General features: G+C 41.7%; 1 protein-coding gene across 9 annotated transcripts in view; it reads right to left on the bottom strand.

The window, feature by feature from the left end:
• The window catches only part of slc20a2 (solute carrier family 20 member 2), a 201,968-nt gene that overhangs the window by 30,427 nt on the left and 149,899 nt on the right, over positions 1-21,642 (bottom strand). For all 9 annotated transcript variants that reach the window (XR_009826552.1, XM_062050770.1, XM_062050772.1 and 6 more), the window contains 2 exons: positions 19,527-20,166; positions 18,049-18,234 (listed from right to left, as the gene is read on the bottom strand). Coding sequence is in view for 8 of the 9 variants with exons in the window: in XM_062050770.1 (XP_061906754.1) it covers positions 18,049-18,234; positions 19,527-20,166 (826 nt within the window). In the remaining variant the exon portion in view is untranslated. The remainder of the gene's footprint in view (positions 1-18,048; positions 18,235-19,526; positions 20,167-21,642) is intronic.

Raw genomic sequence — 21,642 nt, 5'->3', positions numbered from 1 at the left:
CCCCGGGGCCTTGCCACCGAGGAGCTTTTTAACTACCTCAGCAACCTCAGCCCCAGAAATAGGAGAGCCCACCACAGATGCCCCAGGCACTGCTTCCTCATAGGAAGACGTGTTGGTGGGATTGAGGAGGTCTTCGAAGTATTCCCTCCACCGATCCACAACATCCGCAGTCGAGGTCAGCAGAACACCATCCTCACCATACACGGTGTTGATAGTGCACTGCTTCCCCTTCCTGAGGCGGCGGATGGTGGTCCAGAATCGCTTCGAAGCCGTCCGGAAGTCGTTTTCCATGGCTTCCCCGAACTCCTCCCATGTCCGAGTTTTTGCCTCCGCGACCGCCGAAGCCGCACACCGCTTGGCCTGTCGGTACCTGTCCGCTGCCTCAGGAGTCCTATGAGCCAAAAGAACCCGATAGGACTCCTTCTTCAGCTTGACGGCATCCCTCACCGCTGGTGTCCACCAACGGGTTCTAGGATTACCGCCACGACAGGCACCAACTACCTTGCGGCCACAGCTCCAATCAGCCGCCTCGACAATAGAGGCGCGGAACATGGTCCATTCAGACTCAATGTCCAGCACCTCCCTCGTGACATGTTCAAAGTTCTTCCGGAGGTGGGAATTGAAACTCTCTCTGACAGGAGACTCTGCCAGACGTTCCCAGCAAACCCTCACAATGCGTTTGGGCCTGACAGGTCTGTCCGGCATCCTCCCCCACCATCGCAGCCAACTCACCACCAGGTGGTGATCGGTAGAAAGCTCCGCCCCTCTCTTTACCCGAGTGTCCAAAACATGAGGCCGCAAATCCGGCGACACAACTACAAAGTCGATCATGGAACTGCGGCCTAGGGTGTCCCGGTGCCAAGTGCACATATGGACACCCTTATGTTTGAACGGGGCGGTATAGCTCGGTTGGTAGAGCGGCCGTGCCAGCAACTTGAGGGTTGCAGGTTCGATCCCCGCTTCCGCCATCCTAGTCACTGCCGTTGTGTCCTTGGGCAAGACACTTTACCCACCTGCTCCCAGTGCCACCCACACTGGTTTGAATGTAACTTAGATATTGGGTTTCACTATGTAAAGCGCTTTGAGTCACTTGAGAAAAAGCGCTATATAAATGTACTTCACTTCACTTCATGGTGTTCGTTATGAACAATCTGTGACGGGCACAAAAGTCCAATAACAAAACACCGCTCGGGTTCAGATCCGGGCAGCCATTCTTCCCAATCACGCCTCTCCAGGTTTCACTGTCGCTGCCAACATGAGCGTTGAAGTCCCCCAGTAGAACGAGGGAATCACCCGGGGGAGCACTCTCAAGTACTCCCTCGAGCAAATCCAAAAAGGGTGGGTACTCTGAGTTGCGGTTTGGCGCATAAGCGCAAACCACAGTCAGGACCCGTTCCCCCACCCGAAGGCGGAGGGAAGCTACCCTCTCGTCCACCGGGTTGAACTCCAACATGCAGGCTCTGAGCCGGGGGGCAACAAGAATTGCCACCCCAGCCCGTCGCCTCTCACTGCCGGCAACGCCAGAGTGGAAGAGAGTCCAGCCCCTCTCGAGAGAACTGGTTCCAGAGCCCTTGCTGTGCGTCGAAGTGAGTCCGACTATGTCTAGCCGGAACTTCTCCACCTCGCGCACTAGCTCAGGCTCCTTCCCCCCCCAGCGAGGTGACGTTCCACGTCCCAAGAGCTAGCTTCTGTAGCCGAGGATCGGACCGCCAAGTGCCCTGCCTTCGGCTGCCGCCCAGCTCACATTGCACCCGACCTCTATGACCCCTGCTATGGGTGGTGAGCCCATTGGAGGGGAACCCATGTTGCCTCTTCGGGCTGTGCCCGGCCGGGCCCCATGGGGACAGGCCCGGCCACCATCGTGTCCCACCTCCAGGCCTGGCTCCAGAGGGGGGCCGCGTCCGGGCGAGAGAAATCTGGGTCCATAGTTATTATTTTTCATTGAGGTCTTCGAGCTGCTCTTTGTCTGATCCCTCACCTAGGACTAGGGTTGGGTATCGTTTGAATTCGAACGATTCCGATTCCAATTCCGATTCTTTGTTTCGATTCCGATTCCTGACAATTCTCAATTCCGATTCTTTTAAGAGGCAGGGTCAAAAAAAAGTTTAGGATATTTTAAATGAGCTAGCTAACCTACAGTCTTTCTGAATGAAATAGTCTGACATTCTCCATCAAATTTTAATTCTATTAACTTTTTATGAACTTTACTATAAATTCCTCATAGGGCTGTTTTCAACTAGAATATAAATATCAAATCTATGAACTTGAATATAAATATTATAAATTATGAATACATTTTCCCAGGGGTACACTTTCCTCAAGAGAGCTTTATTTTTGAAAACCTCATGAAAACACATTTACACATACAAGTGTATGATGCTGCAGGTACTTAAAAATGTTACCGTGCTCCCACTGATGGGCTAACCTGGTGCAGAAAAGCAAATAACTTAGAAAAGCGCTATATAAATCCCAGGTATTATTATTATTATTATTAAACAATAAGAAACAACTTGCAAAACCCAGTCCAGATTAGCAGCAGGTACAGTATAAAATCAGAGTCAGTTTTTGTTTAGGAAAATGACCATATCCGCCTTCTCAGGCAGGATGCGTGAGCGTTCTGGACAGATAGTGTCTCCTGCTGTGGAAAATACACGTTCGCTGGGTGTGGAAGAAGCTTGAACGCATAAATAGGAGAAAGCGAGATATGACAGCAAAGGATAAGTCTTTTGTTGGTTCCACCACCATGCAGCAGGGTCGTCAGACATAAGTATCGGTGGAACGTCCTGGTACATCTGCAGCTCTCTCGCCACTCGTTTCTTGATGGACATGGAGCTCTGTTATTTCGCGGTTATTTCATTTTTTTTGGTAAACTAAAGCCACACTTTCGACCGCCGATTTCCGCTATCCATGCTTGAGCTTGACTGACTCGTCGGCTATGCTAACACTTCCGGCGGTGGGCGCTTCTTCGTTGGTGTTCAGCGGCTTCTTCTTCCGGTTCGGCGGACATATTTTTTTCCGGTCGGCGGACTGGTATCGAAAATATGAATCGAAATTTAAACTTTTGAACGATTCCGGGAGAATCGGAAAGTTAGTCCCGGTTCCAATCGATACTTGATACTCGATACCCAACCCTACCTAGGACCGGTTTTTCTTGGGAGACCCTACCAGGGGGCATAAAGCCCCCGGACAACATAGCTCCTAGGATCATTGGGACACGCAAACTCCTCTACCACGGTAAGGTGGCAGCTCAGAGAGGAGTAACATGCTATCACATGTTGATAAAAATATAACATTTATAAACCCCGTTTCCATATGAGTTGGGAAACTGTGTTAGATGTAAATATAAACAGAATACAATGATTTGCAAATCATTTTCAACCAATATTCAGTTGAATATGCTACAAAGACAACATATTTGATGTTCAAACTGATAAACATTTTTTTTTTGCAAATGATCATTAACTTTATAATTTGATGCCAGCAACACGTGACAAAGAAGTTGGGAAAGGTGGCAATAAATACTGATAAAGTTGAGGAATACTCATCAAACACTTATTTGGAACATCCCACAGGTGAACAGGCAAATTGGGAACAGGTGGGTGCCATGATTGGGTATAAAAGTAGATTCCATGAAATGCTCAGTCATTCACAAACAAGGATGGGACGAGGGTCACCACTTTGTCAACAAATGCTAGAGCAAATTGTTGAACAGTTTAAGAAAAACCTTTCTCAACCAGCTATTGCAAGGAATTTAGGGATTTCACCATCTACGGTCCGTAATATCATCAAAGGGTTCAGAGAATCTGGAGAAATCACTGCACGTAAGCAGCTAAGCCCGTGACCTTCGATCCCTCAGGCTGTACTGCATCAACAAACGACATCAGTGTGTAAAGGATATCACCACATGGGCTCAGGAACACTTCAGAAACCCACTGTCAGTAACTACAGTTGGTCGCTTTATCTGTAAGTGCAAGTTAAAACTCTCCTATGCAAGGCGAAAATCGTTTATCAACAACACCCAGAAACGCCGTCGGCTTCGCTGGGCCTGAGCTCATCTAAGATGGACTGATACAAAGTGGAAAAGTGTTCTGTGGTCTGACGAGTCCACAGTTCAAATTGTTTTTGGAAACTGTGGACGTCGTGTCCTCAGGACCAAAGAGGAAAAGAACCATCCGGATTGTTATAGGCGCAAAGTTGAAAAGCCAGCATCTGTGATGGTATGGGGGTGTAACAGTGCCCAAGACATGGGTAACTTACACATCTGTGAAGGCGCCATTAATGCTGAAAGGTACATACAGGTTTTGGAGCAACATATGTTGCCATCCAAGCAACGTTACCATTGACGCCCCGGCTTATTTCAGCAAGACAATGCCAAGCCACGTGTTACATCAACGTGGCTTCATAGTAAAAGAGTGTGGGTACTAGACTGGCCTGCCTGTAGTCCAGACCTGTCTCCCATTGAAAATGTGTGGCGCATTATGAAGCCTAAAATACCACAACGGAGACCCCCATCATGTTCAACAACTTAAGCTTTACATCAAGCAAGAATGGGAAAGAATTCCACCTGAGAAGCTTAAAAAATGTGTCTCCTCAGTTCCCAAACGTTTACTGAGTGTTGTTAAAAGGAAAGGCCATGTTACACAGTGGTGAACATGCCCTTTCCCAACTACTTTGGCACATGTTGCAGCCATGAAATTCTAAGTTAATTATTATTTGCAAAAAAAAAATAAAGTTTATGAGTTTGAACATCAAATGTGACCTGTGCTGGCAAAATGAGTCACAATGAGGAATTTTTAAAAACTGAGTTATTGTTATTTACACATTCTCCATCTAAAGACCTTCAAAATGATATATGGTTTGTTGGAATCGGACAGAAAATGACCGAGTTACATCCGATTGAAGTCGACCAAGTTTGAGGGTCCGTTTTGAGAAAAAACAGCTTAAAGTTTACTGTTCCAGAACAGAATGTTCCAAAACAAAACTCCATAGCAACCATACCTTAAAAGTCCTTGTTGCAACACCAAAATTGGTACAATTAAAGTCAAATCCCATGTCTAAAGGAAAAATATATATTCAACTCTATTGAAAACGGTTATGTACAAAAATTTCAACCCTGTTATGTCACAGTTTTTTTGTTCACTGGTCAGTTTGTCAGCTGGTCAGCTGTCCGTAATATTCCTGACCAGCAGCACTAAGAAGGTTCGCCAGTGACTTTAGCGCACTTGCAACCGCCTGTGTACCCTCTCCACCTTCTAAATCCATTACGGAATGTAAAACAGTCTAACTTATCCACAAAAATAATAATTAAATGTTCGAAAATCACCTTTTTTTACCAAATATTCTGCTCAAATTACTGTGTTGTTTTTCATCAGGGCGCAGCCATGATACCACAATGCACCGCACGGGGTGATTCAACCAATGAGGGTACGCCTCACAGCGACCCTTAGCAACAAGCCGGATTTGTTTACATCGGGACAGGTTTAAAAACTCGAATTATATTGGTACAGAATGGCGTCATCGGGAATTCCATGCTCATTTTTAGAAAGTACGTAAACTTGGCGTCACAATGATACCAAATATGTCTTGGGGGATTCCCCCTTATTGCCGCGAGTGAGCGTTGAAAACACTGGATTTTCTCAAGGAATTTTAACACAAAGGACTAATTTCTGAAGACATACCTCGTACAAAACCTTCAAATAAAGGTGATTTAAGATGTTTTCTTGCTATTTCGATGATTGGGATCGCTAGATTGTGGCTTTATGGACTAATTCTTGTGAAAATCTCAATTTCAACCAAGATACATTTTTTTCACTTATTTGCCTGTAGCTCAAAATTAGCCTGTGCGCCTTCCGACTCATTTTGCCAGCACGGGTCAAAAATATCTTGTCTTTGTAGTGCATTCAATTGAATATGGGTTGAAAAGGATTTGCAAATCATTGTATTCCGTTTATACTTGCATCTAACACAATTTCCCAACTCATATGGAAACGGGGTTTGTACATAATAAAAATCAACTACAGGCTTCCCAAATGCTGTAATAAATTAAGCATGATGAGTTGACTTGAAACTGTTTAATCTTGCACTTTTTATATGTAGAAGAAAAGTTTTGTCATTTTATTTAATCTGAGCAACAACTTGAGGCAGTTTTAATGTTGATTAACGTGGGCAGAATGTTAAAAGGATAAAGCCATTGTTTACACATTTGGTAAATAAATAGCCAAAAAATGTATATTTTGTTGTTTTCTTACTGTACCGAAAATGAACCGAACCTGACCTCTGAACCGAGGTACGTACCGAACCGAAATTTTTGTGTACCGTTACACCCCTAATATATATATATATATATATATATATATATATATATATATATATATATATATATATATATATATACACACAACAATTTTAGCCTACTTACTGCTATCAACCTGCACAGCTGGTATAACTATTAGGAGTGTCCCGATGCAACTTTTTCAATTACGTACTTCTATTTTATATATATATATATATATATATTTTCTGATATCAATATTGGATCGGGACACCCTTGATACCTATAAAATAGAAATCATTCAAACTATAGAAAAATGCAACACAGCCCAATACTTTTTGTCGTGTAAAACTGTAAAAGTTTGGTTTTTTAGCTCCTCAGTGGCTGGCAGGCGGTGGGAGCAGTTGCTGCGAGAGAAGGATCTAAATGTTAACCAAACTGTTTATCAAGCTGCAATGTGCATCTCCACTGTCCGCACAAACAAATGTGAAAGCCCATAATAGACGCACAAGCAACAAGCACATTAACACACTGGCCTGCCCTCGCTCCCACACACACACTTTGTCACAGCGAGGCATGGAAACAGACACAAGCAAGGGAAAAAGCTCTTCGAGAACACAGAACCAGAGCAAATTTGTCTTTGGGTGCTGGCAAGAGGGTAAGACAGTGATGGAAACGAGGGGGATTAGCGAAGAAAGGAAGGAAGGAAGGAGGGTGCCAAAAAAAGAGGAGAAATGAAGAAAGAGGGTAAAATCATGAGACGGTGAGGCCGTGAGAATGAGCAAGTGAGAAAGAACAAGATTTAGAGGTAAGACATGAAGAAAACAGAAGAAGACAAAGAGATGAAAAAAAAGGAAGTCATGAAGAAAGGATCAACTACAAGGTTTAATGGAGAGGACATGCAGGAATTAAAGCACAAAAGGACGAGTAGGGTTGGCATCCTGCATCAGCCTTGCCAGCACACTGGCCAAACTATACTTCCTAACTTGAAGCCTGATTTACTAAAGGTTTGTGTGTACAAAACACGCGCAGACCTGATAGCACACGCAAAGCTAACCTACTAAACGTGTGCAAAGTGGAAATATATGCTGATCACAATAATGGGAGGAGAAAATGCAAACATCGTTATTTAGCACACGCAGTGTGTTTTATCACCACTCATCACCGTTTTGCGAGTACCATTTAGCGTTTTGTTTAGCACGTGTCAGAAGGACGTGCAAACTGACCGTTCCTCACACGACTGCAGGATCAGTGCTTGCACTGCACAGACAGACAAAAATCCGCCATCTTACGTGTGCGTCAACATTTTTGGACAAGAACATAAAAAAAATGGACTTATCGCCTATTCAGCAACATTCTTTTATAATTTTATAGATGCTAGAGGACTAGGGGCTAAAAAATGAATTCAATTGATGTGTTTTGGCGTCCCTCAGTATTTGTTTTATGACGTTCATTTTTTTCACATTGAATATATATTAAAATATTTCTTATATGAAAAAAAACTTCTTGAAGTATGAATTTTTTTTCTCGTCTTGAGCGGAGTAAGTGCAGCCTCTCTCCAAGTGCTGCTTGGCGATCACTCCAGCAGCACTGAGAGTGGACTCAGCCAAACTACCTCTAGTTAATGTTGCAATTGTCAATGCCAACAAACCAATTGACTCAAAAACGCTCCAACCTTAGAAAAGTAAGGCTTCACTTTTCCAAAAATGCACTAGCTTGATGTGAATATACATTGGCTTTGCAATTGACATGCTACGGATTAGCATTAGCAGTTTTATATGGCGATTGCAACACCTCCGAATTTGTTATTGAAAACCTCAACTAAGATGCACGTTACAATCACACAGCTGGTGCATAATCAGTACAATGCTTACAGTATTACTACTTTTTTGGGTGCAACAAAAGACGTAACAGCAAAGACTGAACTGATACACTACTGCCAACGAATGTATTTTGGACTTGCAACTGTAATTGCAACTACATTTCACATCTGCAAATGAGAGTCCGAAATGTGACAATTAAACAAGATACAACAACCGGACAGCAGTTAGCATAATCAGTTAATTATTAAATGTTTCAATAAAAAAATTGATTTTTTATTAAAAACAAAAATACCAAAAATTGGTACCATTGAGTACTGGCAGTGACGAGCAGTAACAAGCTAGATGTAGCAAAGCTACGTAGCTTAGCATAGCGATTCCTGGAGCTTAGCCATTTTTAGACCCATGTAGCAAGGTAGCTTGCATCAAAGCTACGAGCTACAAACAGAGAAAACGGACTGTGAATCCAGGCCAAAAAATATAAAGAGAAAGTAAAATAACCTGGATGAACGATTGAATGTGTTTAGAGAAAACAAAGGCCAAAACCTAAGTTTTTAGTTGTTTACTCTGTAAACCAAAATCATAATTGCTCTCTTCATCTAAAACGTCGAACACAAATTTAGGAACACACATTAAGGTGAGTTGAGTTCATGCAAAGTTTTACTGCACATAACCATTACCAACTTTTCCCAAACAACACACAAGTCATTGATTTTTTTTGTTAAGATATAGATGATATATGCTGTTTTTTTTACAGTGGGGTGCGGGGACCCCTAGAGGTAGTTGTTATTCGGTCCATTTGTACACTCTTAGCTACATTAACATTGATAATTTACATGTAGGCCCTTAGATATGAATGCCATTAAAGGCTTACTGAAATGATTTTTTTTTATTTAAACGGGGAAAGCAGATCCATTCTATGTGTCATACTTGATCATTTCGCGATATTGCCATATTTTTGCTGAAATATTGCGACCAAAAGTTCGCAACTTTTGGTCGCTGATAAAAAAAGCCTTGCCTGTACCGGAAGTAGCGTGACGTCACAGGTTGAAAGGCTCCTCACATTTCCCAATTGTTTACACCAGCATCGAGAGCGATTCAGACCGAGAAAGCGACAATTACCCCATTAATTTGAGCGAGGATGAAAGATTCGTGGATGAGGAACGTGAGAGTGAAGGACTAGAGTGCAGTGCAGGACGTATCTTTTTTCGCTCTGACCGAAACTTAGGTAAAAGGGCTCATTGGATTCCACACTTTCTCCTTTTTCTATTGTGGATCACGGATTTGTACTTTAAACCACCTCGGATACTATATCCTCTTAAAAATGAGAGTCGAGAACGCGAAATGGACATTCACAGTGACTTTTATCTCCACGACAATACATCGGTGAAGCACTTTATCTACGGAGCTAACGTGATAGCATCGTGCTTAAATGCAGATAGAAACAAAAGAAATAAGCCCCTGACTGCAAGGATAGACAGAAAATCAACAATACTACTATCAGGAGACACCGAACCAAACACTGGACCTATAAATACACGGTTAATGCTGTGCCGCCTGTCGAAGCCTAGCAATGCTGTTGCTAACCACGCCATTGAAGCTAACTTAGCTACGGGACCTCGTCAGAGCTATGATAAAAACATTAGCGCTCCACCTACGCCAGCCAGCCTTCATCTGCTCATCAACACCCGTGCTCACCTGCGTTCCAGCGATCGACGGCGCGACGAAGGACTTCACCCGATCATCGATGCGGTCGGCGGCTAGCGTCGGATAGCGTGTCTGCTATCCAAGTCAAAGTCCTCCTGGTTGTGTTGCTGCAGCCAGCCGCTAATACACCGATCCCACCTACAGCTTTCTTCTTTGCAGTCTCCATTGTTCATTAAACAAATTGAAAAGATTCACCAACACAGATGTCCAGAATATTGTGGAATTTTGCGATGAAAACAGAGCTGTTTGTATTGTGGTACAATGTGTCCGAATACTTCCGTTTCAACCATCGACGTCACGCGCAAACGCCATCATACATAGACGTTTTGAACCGGAAGTTTGACGGGAAATTTAAAATTGCACTTTATAAGTTAACCCGGCCGTATTGGCATGTGTTGCAATGTTAAGATTTCATCATTGATATATAAACTATCAGACTGCGTGGTCGGTAGTAGTGGGTTTCAGTAGGCCTTTAAATGGGGGTCCGTAGCTCAATGTCATACTGGGGGTCATATAAATGTAATTTTGATGTAGCAAGCTACTGTTGCCATGTAGCTTATAGTGTACCTTGCTACATTTCTCTGGGGATAGCTTCCCCTGTAGCTTAGCTAGATTTAATTGAGAGTAACTTATAGCTTAGCTTACTACTTTTTCCAAGTAGCTTGCTCATCACTGATTTGTATCGTTTCAAACTTACCCTAAATCAAATAGATCTTCAATACAAGCAATGACTTTAAAAAATAGCACTTGATTATTGGCTTATTCTCAACTTGTTAACAAGATATTTATATCAACTTAAAAATGCAGACAAATTATTTAAAAAGTGATTTTACTACACTTGAGTTTTTAATTAACGAATAATGATTCCAACATGAAGGGGAGTTCAGCAGAAGTTGAGGCTCCAAGCTAAACCTAAAGTCCAATGGTTCTTGTTGACAAATATTAGCATAATAAAGCATTTTTTTTCTTTTGCTGCAGCTGTCACATATACTGTACATGGTAATTGGCATTTGTTATATATTGTATGTATTATATAAAAATATAATATAATAATATAATAAATCAGTATATATTATATACTGTATATATAATATGTGAAGATTAGATATAAGTTATATTTCATATTGCTTCTATGGTACATTTTGTGTACTTTATACCTTTTGTTTTCGCCCTCTTTTTGTGCCCTTGTGCATTATCCATTCCATCCTAATCCTTTCCATCCTTTGTAACTGAGCTACTGTGTGGAACAATTTCCCTTGTGGATCAATAAAGTTTGTCTAAGTGTAAACAATCTACAACAGCAGAAAACAAGTAAAGTTGGAAAAAGCAGGCGTGTTAATGCGCTAACTTCACAAATCTGAAATCTCCATTCACTTCCCACTAGTCCCATATTTAAAGGCCTACTGAAACCCACTACTACCGACCACGCAGTCTGATAGTTTATATATCAATGATGAAATCTTAACATTGCAACACATGCCAATACGGCCGGGTTAACTTATAAAGTGCAATTTTAAATTTCCCGCTAAACTTCCGGTTGAAAACTCCTTTGGATGATGACGTATGCGCGTGACGTAGCCAGTGAAACAGAGGTATGGATCCCCCATTGAAGCCAATACAAAATAGCTCTGTTTTCATCTCATTATTCCACAGTATTCTGGACATCTGTGTTGGTGAATCTGTTGCAATTTGTTCATTGCATTATGGAGAAAGTAGCTGAGCAAGCAAAGAAGAAAGTTGTCGGTGCGAAGCGGAGTATTTTGCGAGGGAAGTCAGCAACACAACACAGCCGGGGTTTCATTGTTTACATTCCCGAAAGATGCAGTCAAGATCGAAGAACTCGGACAACAGAGACTCTTACCAGGAGGACTTTGACTTCGATACACAGATGCCTGTAGAGAACTGGGACAACACAGACTCTTACCAGGATTACTTTGATTTGGATACACAGACGCAGACGCGGTACCGTGAGTACGCAGCTGCGCTTCCAAACATTTGATCACTTGCCCGTACGTGCGTGTCACGTACGTAACTTTGGGTAAATATATAAGCTTTATGAACCTTGGGTTAGGTGAACGGTCCTTTGGGCTGAGTGATTGTGTGTGTTGTGCAGGTGTTTGAATTGTATTGGCGGGTTATATGGACGGGAGCTAGGAGCTAGCTTAACAAATACCTAGGTGTTTTTATGCGGGATTAATTTGTGGCATATTAAATATAAGCCTGGTTGTGTTGTGGCTAATAGAGTATATACCTGTATATATGTCTTGTGTTTATTTACTGTTGTAGTCATTCCCAGCTGAATATAAGGTCCCACCCGCGCGCTTCCAAACATTTGATCGCTTGCCCGTATGTGCGTGTCATGTACGTAACTTTGGGTAAATATATAAGCTTTATGAACCTTGGGTTAGGTGAACGGTCCTTTGGGCTCGTTGTGTTGTGGCTAATAAAGTATATATATTTGTCTTGTGTTTATTTACTGTTGTAGTCATTCCCAGCTGAATATCAGGTCCCACCCGCCTCTCACAGCATCTTCCCTATCTGAATCGCTTCCACTCCCCACTAGTCCTTCACTTGCACTTTCCTCATCCACAAATCTTTCATCCTCGCTCAAATTAATGGGGAAATCGTCGCTTTCTCGGTCCGAATCGTTCTCACTTCTGGCCGCCATCACTGTAAAAAATAGGGAACTTTGCGGAAATGTTCAACTGACTACGTCATGCTACTTCCGGTAGGGGCAAGGCTTTTTTTTGTCAGATACCAAAAGTTGCGATCTTTATCGTCGTTGTTCTCTACTAAATCCTTTCAGCAAAAATATGGCAATATCGCAAAATGATCAAGTATGACACATAGAATAGATCTGCTATCCCCGTTTAAATAAAAAAAAATCATTTCAGTAGGCCTTTAAATCAATACTTCTTTGTTCAAAATGTTTCTCTCTTCCTGGTTAAATTTGCCAGCAAAGCAGCAATGGCAGAGACTAGTGCCCATAGTAACACATGGTCAAGGATGCAGACAGACTAAAGTTTAGGTCTCAGGACAAAGTGAGCCCTTGGGCTTTATGTATTGCAGTCTTCTGATTTATTCATGATTATTATGTAACACGTGGGAAGGCCAGCAAAACAATAACAGGAACATTGCTCTTTCTCTGCGTGAAGGCCTAACACGCCATTTCTAACTTGGTGCAGAATCATTAGGCATCACTTTGAAATGTGCTTAGTCTCCTTATAGGGGAAAAGGATGCAGGTGATTTTTTTTTTAAAACTTATGTAAAATGATTTTTAAAATATAGCCTAGCAATTAATTTTCAACTGACTTTGAATTGAACTGAATTGTCTTTGATGAGGAAGTACAGTGGAACCTCGATTCACAAACCCCTTTATTTGCAAACCTTTTGATTTCGATCGAGACAAATATGCCTCTGTGTGCAAACACTTCAGTCATTCAAGTTTTGTCCATTTTACAAACTAAATATGAGTCCCAAAAAGACAACAGACCAGCGTGGCGTTAGAAAAAGATAATTTGCGAGGAATACATTAATGGCACTCACAAGTATGGAAGAATCAAAGAAGCAGGCTTTGTACCCTCCCCCCGATCCCTGCCTTCGCTCCTTTTGTCTGCTTCTTACTTGTCAGCTACTCCTTCGCCGATGTTGATAATGTAAGTGGATTTTACTTGTTAAAATGTGTATTATTGTAACAATATGGACGTGTGTGATTTATGATTGTTTGTGAGGGCACCAAAGGGACTTTTGCGTGCTCGCGCATGTTGGCAGAGTAGTACATACAGAGAACGGTTCGGGTTGTTAATAAAGAGAAGGTTGATCCATCACCTCTTTGTTTGATAGACAGTAAATATAGCACTTTATATTGTGTTCAACGTGTACAAACCTTCACTAAAATACGGATTTTATTCATATTTACATTGTTTCTTATGGAAAAATGTGTTTCAATTAGGGTTGTACGGTATACCGGTACTAGGAACAATTTCCCTTGTGGATCATTAAAGTTTGTCTAAGTCTAAGTCTAAGTATAGTATCGCGGTACAAATGAATGAAAAACGGTACTATACTCTGTTTAAAAAGTACCGGTTCCCAATGTTTGTTTTTTTTTAACGAGCATGACGGCACATCCTCGTCACGTTGCTGGTTTTACGAGCAGACAATCACGGAGTACTTACAAGCAGACACAGTGTGTAGACAGAAAAGGGAGAACGGACGCATTTTGGCTTAAAAACTAAAGATAAAGGTGAAGCTATAACACTGAAACGCCCTCAGGAAGAGGTGCTTTAAGACATGGCTAGCAAGCTAGCAGATAACATCCATCCGCAGTCGGCAGTGTTTTAGCTACTTCTAAATCACTAATCCTCGACTCCATGGCGACAAATAAAGTAAGTTTCTTACAAGTATCGTTATCACTGCAGGACGAGGAATAACTAAACATGCTTCACTACACACCCTAGGAGGATACATACCGGCATCACCACTAACAAAAGCTAGTAATCCTGAATGTAAACAAATACCATGGGTGGATCTACACCTAACATTCACTTAAATGATACCAAGTACAATAGCGTATCTAGTCGATACTACTATGATTACATCCATACTTGCCAACCCTCTCGAATTTTCCGGGAGACTCCCGAATTTCAGTGCCTCTCCCGAAAATCTCCCGGGACAACCATTCTCCCGAATTTCTCCCGATTTCCAGCCGAACTTAAGGCACGCTCCCTCCAGGTCCGTGCGGACCTGAGTGAGGACAGCCTGTCGTCACGTCCGCTTGGCCAACCAAAAAGTAACCACAGAACTAGTGTTCTGTGGTTACTTTTTGGTTGGCCAACGGTTTACGTTGTATTGCGCACCCTGATGGCAAGTGTGGGAGTCGGTTCTGAAGTATGAAGTAAAGAGACGTAACTTCGTCACCTCGCCTGGTTATTGACTCCAACCCAGAATATTACACTGCCCATACCTACGCTCCTTCAAAAGCTGTGCTACTGGCTGCAAAGCATTGCACTTTCAAATACAACAATGACTAGAGAAAGGTGTTGTGTGTATATGTGTAAATAAATGAACACTGAAATTCAAGTATTTATTTTATGTATGTATATATATATATATATATATATATATATATATATATATATATATATATATATATATATATATATATATATATATATATATATATAATAAAATACATATATATCTATATATATATATATATATATAGCTAGAATTCACTGAAAGTCAAGTATTTATTTTATATATATATATATATATATATATATATATATATATATATATACAGTATATATATATATATATATATATATATATATATATATATATATATATATATATATATATATATATATATATATATATATAAGAAATACTTAAATTTCAGTGAATTCTAGCTACAAATATACTCCTCCCCCCTTAACCCCGCCCCCGTCCACCTCAACCCCCCCCCCCCCCCCAATCTCCCGAATTTGGAGGTCTCAAGGTTGGCAAGTATGATTACATCAATATTTATTATTGTCACAAAATCTTTTTTCCTTTTTAAAAAATTTCTATTATGTTTATAAACTCAGGAAATACGTCCCTGGACACGTGAGGACTTTAAATATGACCAATGTATGATCCTGCAACTACTTGGTGATACTTAAATTTGTAGTATCATCCAAAACTAATGTAAAGTATCCAAACAACAGAAGAATAAGTGATTATTACATTTTAACAGAAGTGTAGATAGAACATGTTGAAACAGAAAATAACCAGATATTAACAGTAAATGAACAAGTGGATTAATAATCCAATTTTACAGCTTGTCCTTTATAATTTTGACAAATTAATAGAATGACAAATGACACAATAAGTTACTGCATACGTCAACAGACTAATTAGGAGCCTTTGTTTGTTTACTTACTACTAAAAGACAAGTTGTCTAGTATGTTCACTATTTTATTTAAGGACAAAATTGTTCTTTGGATTGCAATAAGAAACATATGTTTAATGTACCCTAAAATGCTTTCTTAAAATAAAGCAAATAAAAGCCATTTTTTGTGGTCCCCTTTATTTAGAAAAGTATCGAAATACATTTTGGTACCGTTACCTAAATATTGGTATCGAGACAAACATAGTTACAATATACTAACTTTTCGATTTACGAACCCTGTTCAAGGTTGCAACGATTTGACGGTTTGGTCGACGTCACTTGCCCTTCGTTGGCGATGAAGTAAACATGCCAAAAAGGAAACAAGACTTTTAAGGGTAAAAATGCTCTTCAATCCAATATCCGGGAATATTTTGACTACAACTCAGACAACACGGTGTTCTGTAAACTTTGCAAACTAGAAAACGGCTTTTCACAGCGGCACCACTGCAGCGATTGAGCATGACAGCGGAGGAGGACGCAAGACGGCTCCGTAAGTTTGATTTTTACATGTTCTACGCCTGTATCACCACCACCGGGCACTGGTAACATTACGCATTGTTGATTTTTCCTATTGTATGATGCTCACTTTTCCGTCTGCCAGCAACGTTGAAGAAATTAATAAAATGGGTTAGCTATCACCGTTACAGGAGATTTCATTATACTCAAGAAATGATTTGAATTAGTTCCATCCTATGTTCCATCCTACTTTTTATTGAATTAAAAAAATAGATTAATCAATTAATCGAAAAAAAAATATCAATAGATTACTGTATTTTCGGACAATAAGGCGCACTTAAAATCCTTTAATTTCTGGACAGTGCGCCTTATAACCCGGTGCGCCTAATGTAATTTTGGTTGTACTTACCCACCTAGAAGCTATTTTATTTGGTACATGGTGAAATGATAAGTGTGACCAGTAGCTGGCAGTCACACATAATAGATATGTGTAGACTGCAATATGATGGCAGTCACACATAAGAGATAAGTAAAGACTGCAATATGACTCAAGTAAATAACACCAAAATTGTATGGGTTCCATTGAAAATATATAACATTACACACGGCACTCAAAAATCTATCAAAATGTTTTAGTACGACTTTGGTAAGCTATAGCTTGATGGATTGTACTGTGCTTCAACATACGAGTATTATCATGGTGTGTGTATAAGGTAAGACATATTATCTGGCGTTTTGTTTCGCAAAATTATGCAAAATCAACTTTTCTTACCTTCTGATCTGTATTTGGGATCTGCATAAGTCCTGAAAATTTGCGCCGTCCGTGCCGACGCCTTTTTCTTTTTTCTCGATCTTCTTGTTATGGGACATTCATCCTCCGCTGTTGTCCTTTCTAATATAAAGTAGTGTAAAGTTCTTACTTATATCTGTCAGTGAACTCGCCATGAAAGTGCTAAAACATACCGGTGTAGTGAGTTTACATAATTCACCCAAGGAACTTTAGTTATTAGAGAGTTCCGGTCGGACGGGGTTTCACGGGACACATTTCCGGCGATGTTGTTGTACTAGTGAGCCACGGATGAGGAGATGCTGCTCCGTTATTGATTTAAGTAAAGTCTGAATGTCATTAAAAAAGTTAGCTCCGTCTTTTGACACTTCTTCCACTCTCATCCTTGCACGCTACACCGCTACAACAAAGATGACGGGGAGAAGACGCTGCCGAAGGTGAGCCACGTAAAAAAAAAAAGACCTCCCACAAAACGGCGCATCCTGAAGCGACTGTCAGAAAGCGACTTGAAGATGGTCTGTAAAACATCATCCATGCAACATTTTGACCAAAGAACCACCATTACATGTTATGTAGACCACAAGGAAGTGTTTTACATTTAGAAAAAAATAATAATAATATGACCCCTTTAATGCGCCCAATAATCCGGTGCGCCTTTTGTATGGAAAAAAACCCCGACTAGACCCGCTCATCGGCAGTGCGCCTTATAATCCGGTGCGCCCTATGGTCCGGAAAGTACGGTAGTCCTTTCAAGAAATAATTGTTTGATGCAGCCCTAGAACTAATTAAGTCCGTAATTCGAGGTTCCTCTGTAACTTCACTCATTTTTGTTTGGTTTTCTGAGATAACACCCGAAAAGTCCAAAAAGAGGTCGTTGAGGCAACAATGAATCTAATTAACTTTTTACCTAAAGAAGTTTTGATTTGACTTTCGTCTCTAAATACCTACTGTCCAAGGTTTACCGGATACAATTGGACATTTCCAAGCTTTATGGGAATACCAGCCACAATCCAACCAACCACACACACCCACACACACGCGCTGGCCAACCTCACTCTGTGTGTCCTCTCTCACCTTGAGGGGGTGATAGGAGTCAAGTCCTTCCCCATGGTCTGGATGACCCGGCGACCCCACACCCACAAGCCCGCGCAGATGCCTATGCCGCCATAAAACAGCAGCCAGATGGGAGTGGCGGCGTCCTGCATCACACCTCCCTGGTCGTAGATCATCCACAGCGCCACCAGGGGTCCGATGGCATTACTGCAGACAAGATTTACACCAAAAAGTTCAAAAACTGGGGAAGAGGCTGTGATTCATTGGGGCACTGAAGTGGAACTTTGATTTACGAAACCCTCGATTTGAGAACTTTTCGGTTCACTAACTTTTAGATTGAGCCAAATTTGCTTCTGTGTGGGAACCATCATTCATTTTGTGTCCCGCTGGCAGCCGTTTTGTGCTTGCTCGTATTGAAGAGATTGAGAAAGCAGGCTTCGTACCACAGCAAGTTTTTAATTAAGATGAGACCGGACTTTTCTGGAAAAACACGCCAAAGCGGCCTTATAGCTACTACTTCTTGTTCAGTGGGGCCTTGTCCACACACAAAAAACGCTCTGCTTTTCTCTCTCTCCTCTCGTGAGTTGCTCCTTTGCCGATGTTAATTTACTTTAAATGGATTTAACTTTTTAAAATGTTTATTATCGTAGCAATATGGTTGTTAAAATTAAGGCTTTTGTGATTTCGGATAATTTGTGAGGGCACCAAAAGCCCCCGGTCTGTGGGACAAATTTTCAAGCGTTGACCAGTCCGCAGTTACAAAAAGGTTGGGGACCACTGCTGTATAGCACTTTATATCAGTGTTTCTTAACCATTGTTGGGCCGCGGGCGCCCCCGAGAGGGCCACCAAGTCACATCTGTTTATCAGCTGTGGTGCGTATGGGCCGTAGGGGTACTCATTTGTAATACACTTTTACACCACTTATGGCAGTAATGATTGTATCAAACAAAAAAAGACGTCTGGAGGTCAAGTCTTAAAGAATTTTTTAAGTGCAAAAATTATTACTAAAGTGCTGAAGCTGTGTTTTCTTTTGCAATTGAAATTTATTGTAAAAACAATATTCATTATTACTTATATACGTAATTGTATGTAAATAAATGTTTCATGTATGTACAGTATGTATTTGTCTAATCTGCCGGACCAAAGCCTATGGTTAATGTGTTAAATAAACAATCATCTTTGTGATTAACACATGCTTTCAAATGATTAAAAAACAAACGTAAAATTACCAATTCAGTGTTAATACTGAGTGGATCCCGCGCCCTTCAGTAGTAGAAAAGTTGGGCCCCGAGGTAAAAAAGGTTAAGAACCCCTGCTTTATATTGTGTTCAAAGTGTACAAACTTTCACTAAAAGAGAGACTTTTGTCAAAACTGGAACCCATTATTCATATTTTAAAAAAATGTGCTTCACTATAAGAACTTTTCGATTTATGAACCCCGTTGAAGAACCAATTAAGTTTGTAAATCGAGGTTCCACTGTGTATGCGATATCAGCACCTGACATCGTTGCCTCCGTGAGCGAAGGAGCCGAAACAGGCGGTGAGAATCTGCAGGAAGTGGAAAAGCTGGAAGACCTCAGGCTTGTCTTTCTCCTCGTGGTCCTCCTCAGCTAAGTCATCCAGGGGCTCAGGGGCGGGGCCCCCTTCTTCCTCCAACCCCTCCAGCTCGGTGGCCAGCTTCATCTCCACGCCGCCTTCCTCCGCCTCGATCTCCGCCTCGGCCACGGCATTACAGTACGACGAGTAGCTGTCGTAGCGCACCCGCTTCTTGGAGTAGGACACGCTGTTGCTGGGGACGCCGCCGCTTTCACCCACCAACTTTTCGCTGTCGTCCCGGGACTCGGTGCGCATGAGCGGCTGCACGGGCATGCCGCAGATGGCCGCCGTGTAACAGGTGTAGCTGTTGTTGCGGCGCAGCAGGCGGTAGTTGTTGTCGGGCTGGCCCGCGCTGGCGCCCGGCCGCTCGTTGTCGTCCATGCGGCCCAGGTGGATCTTGTGCAGCAGGTCTTTATACAGACCCGAGTCCTTGTGTACGGTGTGGTACACCTGGCCGTCGCTGCGCATGTGGCCGTCGAAGGTGAAGCTGCCGTTGGAGACTGGCGACTTGAGGCAGCCGTTGGTCATCGAGTGGGTGCGACCTGTGGGAGAAAGTTCAAAGGGAAAATTCAAAGTGATTGCATTATTCCAATGTGCCGTCCTGATGACCGTTAAAAAAATAAATACAATAGGAAACTGGTACTTTTCAAACAGAGTATAGTACCGTTTTTGATTAATTATTACTGCGGTACTATACCAGTATACAGTACAACCCTACTCCACACTACAAAATAATAAAAAGATGCACTCAGATTTTTTTGCCGATATCGTATCGGATCAATATCAGTTTTGGCCAATTAAGGGCTCCAGTATCGGCAGTGAAAACGTTATATCAGGCCACTCCTTTAGAAGGGGGAGACAAAGACGCGGCCTCCCCCACGAGTAGCTTACAGGTTCAAAAAGCCTACAAAAGCGAAACTAATGTCTTTACCACATCTGCAGACCGCAAAAAGCCTACCGTATTTTCCGCACTATAAAACGCACCGGATTATAAGGCGCACCTTCAATGGATGGCCTATTTTCAAATTTTGTTCATATATAAGGCGCACCGCATTATAAGGCGCACCGCATTATAAAGCGCATAGAATAGACGCTACAGTAGAGGCTGGGGTTACGTTATGCATCCATTAGATGGAGCTGCGCTAAAGGGAATGTCAACAAAACAGTCAGATAGGTCAGTCAAACTTTTATTAATAGATTACAAACCAGCGTTCTGACAACTCTGTTCACTCCCAAAATGAATAAACAGCTGTTTTATTATTTTCCCCGCGGTAAAGTCAGTGACGTGGTATTTCGTTTATCTTTTAACAACAGCAAGGTATAACATGTAGTGCAACATTTATATTACATAGTGGAGGGGAACTTTTCCTCGATGTAAAAAACAGTCTGATACTGTTACGGTAAATCAAACGTTAGTGCAATCACAATATAGTAACACTCGAAATAGTGCAAAGCAATAACAATGTATCAATAACACAATGTTGCTCAAACGTTAATGTCACACAACACATTAATGTTAAGTTCGCTTGCTAGCGCTGTTGCCTTCATTCGAATAGGGATTGTACTGACACTTGTACTTGCTGCTCTCTGTTCAACAACCCACTGTACGAGTTTGTCCTCCAACTGTAGCCATCTCGCTTTGTTCCCTCGGAAACTCTGTTTAGTCTTCTTTACTTGGCGCAGGTCATCTTGTTGCTTCCTCCACTTCCGCACCATTGATTCGTTAATGTTAAATTCTCTCGCTGCTGCTCTATTCCCGTGTTCTACTGCGTGACTGATCGCCTTGAGTTTAAACTCTGCGTCGTAAGCGTGTCTCTTAATAGGAGCCATTTTTGGGTCTTTACATCCATCCATCCATCCATTTTCTACCGCTTATTCCCTTCGGGGTCGCGGGGGGCGCTGGAGCCTATCTCAGCTACAATGGAAATGAAACGGCACGCCTAGCGCAGTCATATATCCCAGCATGCACCGCGCGCTTCTTCTTCTACGGGGGAAAATTAAGTCAGCAGGTGTTTACC

Source organism: Entelurus aequoreus, linkage group LG06 (assembly GCF_033978785.1).
Source record: "Entelurus aequoreus isolate RoL-2023_Sb linkage group LG06, RoL_Eaeq_v1.1, whole genome shotgun sequence".
NCBI classification, from domain to species: domain Eukaryota; kingdom Metazoa; phylum Chordata; class Actinopteri; order Syngnathiformes; family Syngnathidae; genus Entelurus; species Entelurus aequoreus.
The sequence above is the reverse complement of the archived record's forward strand: the minus strand, read 5'-3'. Positions and strand labels throughout refer to the sequence as shown.